The 9,973-nt window shown below is 37.7% G+C and overlaps 3 protein-coding genes across 6 annotated transcripts; 1 reads left to right on the top strand and 2 right to left on the bottom strand.

Annotated features, from left to right (window-relative positions):
- Window positions 1-122: 122 nt before the first annotated feature.
- LOC105957457 (putative ubiquitin-like-specific protease 2A) lies at window positions 123-3,577 on the bottom strand. 4 transcript variants are annotated; one of them, XM_088816454.1, is made up of 8 exons: window positions 3,521-3,577; window positions 2,132-2,305; window positions 1,820-2,039; window positions 1,383-1,550; window positions 1,130-1,261; window positions 769-850; window positions 574-687; window positions 123-478 (listed from the first exon to the last, which is right to left on the bottom strand). In XM_088816454.1, exons 1-8 carry the CDS (start codon window positions 3,552-3,554, stop codon window positions 320-322), a joined length of 1,083 nt encoding a protein of 360 aa, XP_088672580.1. In that variant the 5' UTR covers window positions 3,555-3,577; the 3' UTR covers window positions 123-319. The 4 variants fall into 4 exon arrangements, with proteins under 4 accessions (XP_088672580.1, XP_088672578.1, XP_088672579.1 ...); XM_088816452.1 differs by having other exon boundaries at window positions 3,286-3,524; XM_088816453.1 differs by lacking the exon at window positions 3,521-3,577 and adding an exon at window positions 3,286-3,504 and having other exon boundaries at window positions 1,820-2,027.
- An 818-nt stretch (window positions 3,578-4,395) lies between these two features.
- On the top strand, window positions 4,396-6,926 carry LOC105972030 (early-responsive to dehydration stress protein (ERD4)). The gene has a single exon (XM_012996997.2). It carries the CDS (start codon window positions 4,396-4,398, stop codon window positions 6,877-6,879), a length of 2,484 nt encoding a protein of 827 aa, XP_012852451.2. The 3' UTR covers window positions 6,880-6,926.
- Window positions 6,927-7,090: 164 nt separating this feature from the next.
- Window positions 7,091-9,813, bottom strand: LOC105972125 (putative ubiquitin-like-specific protease 2A). Its single transcript, XM_012997085.2, has 7 exons — window positions 9,586-9,813; window positions 8,468-8,672; window positions 8,028-8,195; window positions 7,846-7,959; window positions 7,677-7,758; window positions 7,476-7,589; window positions 7,091-7,369 (listed from the first exon to the last, which is right to left on the bottom strand). The coding sequence occupies exons 1-7, from the start codon at window positions 9,680-9,682 to the stop codon at window positions 7,280-7,282; spliced, it is 870 nt and encodes a 289-aa protein (XP_012852539.2). The 5' UTR covers window positions 9,683-9,813; the 3' UTR covers window positions 7,091-7,279.
- Between the last annotated feature and the right edge of the window lie 160 nt (window positions 9,814-9,973).

The following is a 9,973-nucleotide window of genomic DNA, read 5'->3' as shown; positions in this document are numbered from 1 at the left end:
AAATTCACCCCCAATAATGGTATTATTGGATATTTGTGATATTGAACCAAATAGTTTTATTAAAAAAATAATTAATTTTTAAATAATTATGGTTTTATACTGAGCAAAATAACTAAGATGTGTTGCACAATAAAATTCCAACAACAACATCAAATATTAACTAACCACTTCTTGAAGAGGATCAACAACATAAGACAAAAGTAAGTTGCAAGTACGGTTTTCGTACCGAACCTTAGTATCTACGAAAGAGTACACCAATACAAAATAATTACATATACGAGAAATAAATATCTGAATTCGAAAACCCTTTTTTTCAATATTATATACCATCAATGAACAAATTCTCGATCAATTCGACAGAATCACCAGAATCCACTGAGGCAGAATCATCGTCGAGGTCATTTAAGTCAACGGGTAAAGTATCCAGATTTTTGCAGAAAGACTCCACTTCTTCTTCATTGAACCACTCTTTTTTCATCTTTAGTGCGCAAAAAAATAAACCAAAACCGATACATCAAACATACGAATAAATAAATAAAATGCACCAAAAGAGTAAAGGAAAAACAAACTCACGAAGTAGGGGTAGCCTTCGGAAATATCGAAATTTTCAGGAGCGCTCTCTAAGAAGAGTTTTATGTAGTAAAGAACGTAAAATCCGCATTCGTCCCCGTTTTTCTGCTGTGGTACCTGAAATTGGTTTTTAAATTGATACATTTATTATACGATGTACATGCGAAAAAAACAAGAGACGTAAATAAAAGTTACTACATTGGGAATCAAGAAACGCATTTTTTTAAGTTGTTCTTTACTCTCCAGCCTTTCCTCCGATACATGCATGTCAAAGAGAAGCCTGCAGTATCAAGAACAAAAAAAATCACAAAAAAAAAAAAAAGCGCACCGCATATATCGACAACTAGGGCCTTGTTTGGCAACCACGATAGGATTTGCCTAGATTAGACAACTTATGAGAACCCAATTGTGTAATTAATAATTAGACTAGAGCGGGTCGAAACCACAATTACCCACCGTACCAAGATCAGAGCCCGAAAAGTTATTTATCATTTAATTAATGATGGCTAATATCTTACCAACCAAACGAGGCCTAAGACTATTTAGTATTTATCAATACCTTCTTGCTATAGACTCGAGCCTTGTAGGACCAATTGCATGCAATGAATCCAGCAGCAGCATGCAAGGAGTATTAGTTTTCGAATCCGGACTTTCGCTCATGTGGCAAAAGATCAATAGACTCCAATGGGACCTACCAAAAAGGACGACATAGTAATTAATACACACGATACATTTTAAAACAATAAAAAGTTCTTTTTGCAATTTAACAACTAACTTAAAAAAAAAAAAAAAAAAAAAGACCACCCGCATACCACATAACTATAGGAACAAAAACGTATTTTTTGGAAAATACGCTCTTCGCCTTGATCCAATCCACAACCTTCGGTCCGTAATGTTTGTTCGTATATAATTCAAACCACAATGGGTCGAAATATGCAATCGAATTCATCTTCTCTTCGGGAAAGGCTCTCCATATATGCCTACACCGAATTAACTCAAAAATTAATCCTCATCACATAAAGCAAGAGTTTTTTTTGCATTTGGTACCCTTCTATTATATCGAATTGTTAAAAACCTCCCCGTGATATAAGTTTGCTAAAAAAAACGAACGGCGGGGGCCGGGGGGGGGGGGGGGGGGGGGGGGGGGGGATTTTAAAACAATTAGAGAAAACATAGGGGTGCCAAATGCAATATTATTTTTTTCAGCTGGTTTCGTATGAAGAAATTAATCGTTTCATTTTTCACCTACATGAAGTAGTGAAAGAATGTCGAAGAATCTAACTTTCCTCGTTCTTTGGTGATTGTATTACAGTTGTTTCTTCCTCTCCCAGCTCGCCCGCGAAGATGAATTCTTCTAGGAATAGTGACCTCATCAGAATAATCACTTTGCTCGTTTTTCGTCTTAGTTTTTCTTTTGCGGCTCTTCAAACTACATGGATATTCCTCGGAGATTCCTTCTGCAGAAACCCCTTTTTTTTCTAAAATTTCAGTAACTCAAATAAAACGAAAGGGTAAAAGATGCATGCGAAACAAAGGTATATCAAAGTATTGTAAAAAATACCAGCCATACGACTAGTCATCACTGATCGATTGAGGACGACTTTTGATTTCGATCTCGGAGCACGAGGAATGGATGAAAATGGGGAACTTGTATTTAAGAAGTTTCGTTCTTCGGCTACTAGGAAATGTAGATTCGTAATTACCCGTAGATATTGCTTGTCTACATTGGATCCAGCTGGCATCACAAAAAAAAAATACTAGCCAAATGTCAAGAATTGATGCAAATATTAGCACATTACGCACATATAGGAAAGAATTAATAGAAATGTTGAAAGCTGTACTCGATTTTAAGGAAAATAAGTTCGTTTTTTTTTCATAAAGTTAACATGAAAAACTATATACATAGGTCAATTACGTGGCTTCGTCACCTGCAACTTCACCATCTGAATCTAATGATCATTATGCGACACTTTGTAAATTCGACCATGTAGCAAAATATGTATATAAAATCTCTAACAACGAACATGTGTGTGTATTTATATATACTTATAGGGAAAACGCAATACGAATCTATCATAATACACTTATCTAAATAAATGTGATACTTGAATCTTAGTGAGCAGACCATACACGAACCAAAATGAGTTAATGCACTAAGGGATTCATGTACGAGACTCTTCAACTAAATACTAACTCGATACATTGCAAATTGCACTTGTAACGAACAACCGTTTCTTGAAACAAAAATCGAAACTTTGTCCCGACAACTCGTGAAACAACATTTTAAGTTTAAATTAAAGAAATCGAAATGTGGAAACACCAAAGATTAGGCTAAGTGGTGTTGGGGTTTCTTTGGATGAGAGGTCGGGGTTTCGAATCCTTTCCTCGGTCCACGTGTCTATAGGAACAAAATCAAAAAATAAAATAAAAGAGGGTCTAATTCATTATATTAAAACACTTAATTTTATTATTACAAACAAACAAAGTTAGAACTACAAAAATCAGGGCAGATCACTGTTCCTACAAAACCCTTTTGAGTTCCAAACCTTCATATTCAACACCCAAGCAAAAAGCTAATATAGAAGATCAAACGAGACGCCACCCCCAACCCCACCCCCACCCCACCCTCACAAAACAGAAGGAAGAATAAAATATATATAATACAACAAAAATTAAAAAAATATATATAAAAAGAGAAAAGGGGGTTGTGTATGCCTGGAGAAGAAAGTGAGAATTGGGTGTAAAAGTCGATACGTGGCTTTCGAGCAGTCCTCCTCCTTTGGTATGTTGTCGGAAAAGGGTCCATCTTTCTTTCGATTTTTCTACCCTTTTTCTTTTCTTTTTCTAATGTTGATAAATATTATTAAATTTATGATATAAAAACAAGGGTTCGTTCATATCAAAACACAGTGTACACACTCTTATTACAGCACAAAATAATTGAACCAACCAGTGTCTAGAGAATGGAGTAGCCCCTTTTTCATCCAAGTGTCTCCCCAAGAATCGACACAATATTCATTAATATTTTTTTACTTTAGAGCTTTAATTATCATTATTTTCTTGATTAAGTGAATAATCTCTTCTAAATAGAAGTTGTATAGAAAAGGGGATGACCCAAAACATATATAATTAGATTAATACTTTATCCAAAAATAGTTTAAAACCATGAGATGTCACTATAGGGGTGGAAATTGGACGGATCGAAATTAATATTTACGAAAAAGTTTCGATTTTTTTTCGTTAGTGAAAAAACATTTCTAATTACGTTCCAAAAAATTAGACATTTTGAAGTTACAATGAAAAAACTTGTTCCAAAATCAGAAGTTAATTTTCGGACCGTAATCAGCTGAATTTGAAAATTCCAAAATTTTCAACAATTTCGGAATATTTTGTAGAATCGGACATCAGAATCTCATATATACAGCTCCAATTATGATCTAAAAAATCCGAAGAAAATTGGAATTGAAAATTCGGAATTCAAATTAAAATGTATTATTTCAAAATCGAGAAATTTCGGATCGAAAAATTTGTCCAATTTGCCCAAAAGGTGACTATGTAGTAGTATTTGATATTTCCAGTAAATTTGTTTTGTAAAAACAAATAGAAAATTAACAAAATCCCCAAATTTATTCTCAATAATAATTTCCAGCGCATCATCATCTCTCTCGGAGAAATCAGAACCCTAACCCCTCTCAGATGAATATTGAATCAGAATTCAATCTCTATTGAATTCCGATCAAACCAATTCCGATCGGGAAACCCTCGATTGCGATAATTGGATTCAGAAACGTTCGCGAATTCCCTTTTCTTTTTCTCGTCAACCCCATGGACCCTCCGTTATCACCGCCCTCTATCGCGAACGGCACCCTCTCGCCGCCGCCCTCCGCCGGCCCCGGAGACGGTGACGGAATATTCGAGGACGCGTGGTACGGAAACATCCAGTATCTTCTCAATATTTCCGCCATCGGAGCCTTGACCTGTTTGTTGATCTTCGTCTTCGTGAAGCTTCGCAGCGACCACCGCCGCGTGCCGGGCCCTACCGCCATCGCCTCCAAGCTCCTCGCCGTCTGGCACGCCACCAGCCGGGAGATTTCGCATCACTGCGGCGCTGACGCGGCGCAATTTCTCCTCATCGAAGGCGGCAGCTCCGCCATTCTCCTCTTCCTGGCCGCCTTGGTTATCGTTGTTATGCTTCCAGTTAATATCTACGCGGGGAGCGCGCCAATTTCGGATGAATTCTCCAAGACCACCATAAATCATATTGTTAAAGGTTCGCCTTTGCTTTGGGTGCACTTCGTTTATGTTGTCGTGGTTGTCTTTTTGGTGCATTATGGCATAAATGAGATTGAAAGAAGGCTAAGGATAACTCGGTTTCGAGATGGAAACGGTAATCCGAGTGAGCCGAGTGCAAATTCCAGTGCTGTTTTCACCATCATGGTTCATGGGGTTCCGATAAATTTAGGATTTGACAAAACTCCCCTGGTTGAGTATTTTCAACATAGGTATCCTGGCAAGATTTATAAAGTGGTTGTGCCGATGGACTTGTGTGCATTAGATGATTTAGCTACCGAGTTGGTAAAGGTGAGGGAGAATATTACCAAGTTGGTGTCGAAAATTGAATCGAAGGGCTTGGCCGATGAAGTTGAGCAAGTAGAGGATGCAGTGGATGAGGGTTTTTGGGGTAAGTTGCATTTTCTGTGGAGGAGAGTGAAGGACTTGTGGTACCGAGCTCTTCATGAGTTGGGTTTTTCAGACGAGGAGAGACTAAGGCAGTTGCAAGAGTTGAGAGCCGATCTAGAGATGGAGATGGTAGCTTACAAAGAAGGACGAGCAAAAGGTGCCGGAGTTGCTTTTGTGGTGTTTAAGGATGTATACGCCGCGAATAAGGCTGTCCAGGATTTCCGAAACGAGAAGAGTAGGCGGATTGGGAGGTTCTTTTCGTTGGTGGAGTTGCAGCTCCAAAGAAACCAATGGAAAGTGGAGAGAGCTCCATTGGCCAGTGACATTTATTGGAACCATTTAGGGTCGTCCAAGTTCTCTTTGAAAGTACGCAGATTTTTCGTCAACACTTGCCTTCTGTTATTGCTTTTGTTCTTCAGTTCCCCTCTTGCAGTGATTAGTGCCATCAAAAGCGCTGCTCGAATTATCAATGCTGAAGCAATAGACAGTGCCCAGACGTGGCTGACTTGGTTGCAAAGCTCGAGCTGGGTAGCTACCATAATATTTCAATTCCTGCCTAATGTCATCATCTTTGTAAGCATGTATATAGTCGTACCATCAGCTCTCTCATACCTTTCGAAGTTCGAACGGCATCTCACAGTGTCGAGGGAGCAAAGAGCCGCATTGTTGAAGATGGTTTGCTTCTTTCTTGTTAACCTAATCCTCTTGAGGGCTCTGGTCGAGTCTTCATTAGAAGGCGCAATCTTGAAAATGAGCAGGTGCTATTTGGACGGTGAAGATTGCAAACGGATCGAACAGTACCTGAGTGCTTCGTTCTTGTCAAGATCATGCCTTTCCTCTCTTGCTTTCCTCATTACCTGCACTTTCTTGGGCATATCTTACGACCTACTCGCTCCAATACCCTGGATCAAAAACAAGCTGCAGAAGTTTCGAAAGAATGACATGCTCCACCTCGTACCAGAACGAAGTGAGGACTATCCCTTACAGCATCAAGAAGAAGAAGGCCTACAGAGACCCCTGATAACCGAAAGGGTTTCCGAGGTTATGGTTGGTAATAACGAATTCTTGAACGGTGGGCCCACACCAACTGCGGTAACTTTTTCCGGCCACGATCTGTCAGAATATCCACCTGTCAGCAGCAGAACATCGCCCGTGCCAAAACAGACATTCGATTTCGCACAATACTACGCGTTCAACCTCACAATATTCGCTCTGACACTAATATATTCTTCCTTCTCTCCACTTGTGGTCCCTGTCGGCACAGTTTATTTCGGTTATAGATACGTTGTGGATAAGTACAACTTTTTATTTGTTTATAGAGTTCGAGGCTTTCCAGCTGGCAACGACGGGAGATTGATGGATACTGTACTGGGGATTATGAGGTTCTGTGTCGACTTGTTTCTTGTTTCAATGCTGTTGTTCTTTTCGGTAAATGGGGATTCGACCAAGCTTCAGGCGATATTCACACTTGGGTTGTTGGTTATGTATAAACTTTTGCCTACTGATCCTGATGGTTTTCAGCCTGCTTTATTGCAAGGTATGCAAAGTGTGGAGAATGTAATTAGTGGTGACCTGGATTACGAGGCTTTCTCACGCCCTACGTTTGAATGGGATAATTGTAACTCATGATATATTTCTTTCACACTAGAAATAAATTACTTGTTTCTTTGAGTTCATTTGGTTGTGTTTGTCTTGCAAGCATAAGAAACGATAACGAAAGTCTTGTCTGGGCTACTAAAATACGATTAGTCGAGAGAGCTCATTTTCTAGATAATTGTGGGGCGTCGTCACGAATTGGACAATTATGTAATTAAATCTTACCAATCAAACAAGGCCGAAGAAGTCTATAAAGATTGTTTCCCATTTGAACTCTCGAAAAAAAGTGTACAACACCTGAATACAACAAATTCTTGGTATCTCCCTATGTATAAAATTTCCAGAATTTTTATGTCCCTATGTATCGAGTTTCCATTCAAGAATTCTTTCGATTTACTAAAAACCTACACGAACAATCCAATGTATATAGTCACTATTCAGAATCGCTAGATTCAATGCCAAGAAACTCCAATCTGTCGTAAAATCTCTCCAATTCTTCCTCAGTGAACCAATCCTCTTTCATCTGCAATGCGAATACATAACAAAAAACGGAGCTTATCTCACGATGAAAAATAACTTCGTTAATGTGAGGATAACGAAGAAAAAAACTTGAGGAATAATTTACTCACAAAATAAGGGTAGCCACCGGAAATGCTAAAACTTTGAGGCGCGCTCTCTAAGAATAAATTAATGTAGTACAGAACAAAAACACCACATTCGTTACCGTTCCTCTGCTGTGGGACCTACGAGTTGTTTTAACCAATCAAAATAGCCACAATTCAAGTAAATACAAACAGACGGAAATGTAGCATAACGATTAGTAACACTACCTTAGGAACTAAAAGAGGAATCTTTTCAACAAAATCGCGGTCTTCGGGTCTATCCTCTGTTTCATATATGTCCAAAACAAGCCTGCAATTAAAATTAAATTACAAAAAAAAAAAAAAAAAAACATTGACGAATTGAAAATTACTTGCCGTTCGATATTTTCTTATGTACCTTCTTATTAGAGGTTCAAGTCGTAAAGGGCCTAATGTATGTAACGAGTCGAGCAACAGCATGCAAGGAGAGCTTTCACCGAAGTTGCAAAAGATCAAGAGGGACCAGTGAGACCTAACCAGAAAATCACATCTTGATTAAAGAAACAAATACATTTGTTACGTAAAAAAAAATAAACATACCACAAAACAATGGGAACAAAGACGTATCGTTTCGAGAATATGCCCCGTTTCTTAATCCAGCTCAACACCTTTTCTCTATTCGAGTCGTTTGTGTACATGTAAAACCAATAGCAGCTCAGATACGTGCATGGATTCTTTTTCTCTTCGGAAGATTCCCTCCATATGTTCCTAAAATATCAAGAGACTAATTAAATGTAAATACCAATTTATTTTAGTTATTTGCATCCACTTTGCGTCGGGTTTTGCGCTTTGGCAAAGACACCCCCTGAAGTATGGTCAACTATTAAAACCGAGTGCCGATAGACAAAAGTTGTAAAAAAAAATAAGTAGAATAAAACGAACACATACACAAAGAAAATAAAAATGGAAGGTAGATGAAAAGGAAAATACAGAAGGAAGTCGAGGGTAAAATAGGCAATACACAATAATATAAACCTTACCGAAAACAGTGGTCAAACAAGGTATCATGCAATCGCCCTCGTAGGGCTGAGGGGGCGTTCGGGATTCTCCTCGATTGCCGACAAGTAAATAAACTTGGTGAAGAAAGTTCCCACTCACTTGAATCATATTTTGGCTTACACACTCTCTTTGGACGTGCATATGGAGTTGGGCGCTCCACCGGGACTTCCTTTATGAAAACGCGATCTATAAAATCGACCGTGTTAGTTTCCACAAGCGAATAATTATTTGCCATCATATTTTCAAACGCAAAAAGGGGTTTGTAGTAAATATCAATAACTTAACTACGTACATGCAAACTTGTTCTGATTTATAATAAAGATGACATTCGTAACACAAAATCACGAGTTCGGTTACTACATTTTGTCACCACCTGCCTAATGAATATTTTCCATAAGTGAGAACGATTCTTCATTATTTTTCGACAAAGATAATAAAAAGTCACTCTCCAATATAAAAAGATGAGTAGACGACACTATCAACTGCAATCATTTCTCTATAACCACCATCGTTTCGTAAGCGTCGTCATGCAACTTACTTAAAAAGACCGGATTATTCCAGTTAGGCGAGCCTAGAGAACCGTGACGCAACAACGAAAATCGGAAAAGCCACGAGTTATTTTCCAAAATTAATAATGCTAATAAGTGTTCCAACTCGTAGAATCATACACGTGTAGAATGTTAAGGGATCGAACAACTACGTGACTGAGAACCGCGATTCTCGGAAAATGATCACAACGACTTGGCTCACTTCAATACACATGTACAATTTCATTTTCAAGAAACACAAGCATTGGCACATAAAAACACACCAGACAACAAACACAAACAGTACATACAAAACCGAAATTTTCAGACATAATCAACCATCCCACAAATTCATACTCGCGAGAGTGGTGACAAAATGAAGTGATCGTTGCTAAAACACACAGAGGGTTTAGGAAATTAAACATTAGTCCTTTTCTTTTTTTGTTTTTTTACTTTTTAATCCTGATTCTTTTGGTCTTGTTGAAAAACCCTTGTCGGGATTTTGTGAGCCTCTGATTCAAAAAAAAAAAAAGAAAAAAACAGTTAAAAATGAAGTAAAAATAAATAAATACCAGAAGAAGAGAGAGATGAAGAAATCATGGTGTGAAAATCAAGAGGGGCCGCGTTCTTCTTAATCGACCTTCTTTCGTACATAAACTTGCTCCCCATCTTTTCTGATTTTCTTCCGTTTTCTCGTTATCTGTAATAATAAATAAATAACCAAATAAGAACACAATTATTATTCTTGGATTATTTTTATTACAATTCATTAAATGCATTTTTTCATTTTTAATTGTTCTCTTCTATCCATATATGGTCAAACATCCATATATTAATACAGTGTTGATTAGCAAAATTCTATTAATTTAGCAAAATATTTATTTATATATTTTTACCGAGTCGAAATCAAATGAAACTATTATTTAAGCGAGATTATTAATTTATCAAGTAAATATTAAT

The sequence above is a fragment of the Erythranthe guttata genome, chromosome 4 (genome assembly GCF_056151865.1).
Source record: "Erythranthe guttata isolate IM_541 chromosome 4, IM_541, whole genome shotgun sequence".
Classification (NCBI taxonomy): Eukaryota; Viridiplantae; Streptophyta; class Magnoliopsida; order Lamiales; family Phrymaceae; genus Erythranthe; species Erythranthe guttata.
This window is presented reverse-complemented; position numbering and strand designations above follow the sequence as displayed.

Bases quoted from the DNA above. Each gene is read 5' to 3' on its own strand.
- LOC105972030 (XM_012996997.2), top strand. From the start codon at position 4,396: ATGGACCCTCCGTTATCACCGCCCTCTATCGCGAACGGCACCCTCTCG.
- LOC105957457 (XM_088816452.1), bottom strand. From the start codon at position 3,376: ATGGACCCTTTTCCGACAACATACCAAAGGAGGAGGACTGCTCGAAAG. The intron at 1,551-1,819 runs GTAGGTGAAAAA...AATTCGGTGTAG, and splicing joins ACATTCTTTCACTACTTCAT to GCATATATGGAGAGCCTTTC. The intron at 1,262-1,382 runs GTATGCGGGTGG...CCTTTTTGGTAG, and splicing joins TTTGTTCCTATAGTTATGTG to GTCCCATTGGAGTCTATTGA.
- LOC105972125 (XM_012997085.2), bottom strand. From the start codon at position 9,682: ATGGGGAGCAAGTTTATGTACGAAAGAAGGTCGATTAAGAAGAACGCG. The intron at 8,196-8,467 runs GTAAGGTTTATA...TTGATATTTTAG, and splicing joins TTGTTTGACCACTGTTTTCG to GAACATATGGAGGGAATCTT. The intron at 7,759-7,845 runs GTACATAAGAAA...TTTTAATTGCAG, and splicing joins CTTGAACCTCTAATAAGAAG to GCTTGTTTTGGACATATATG.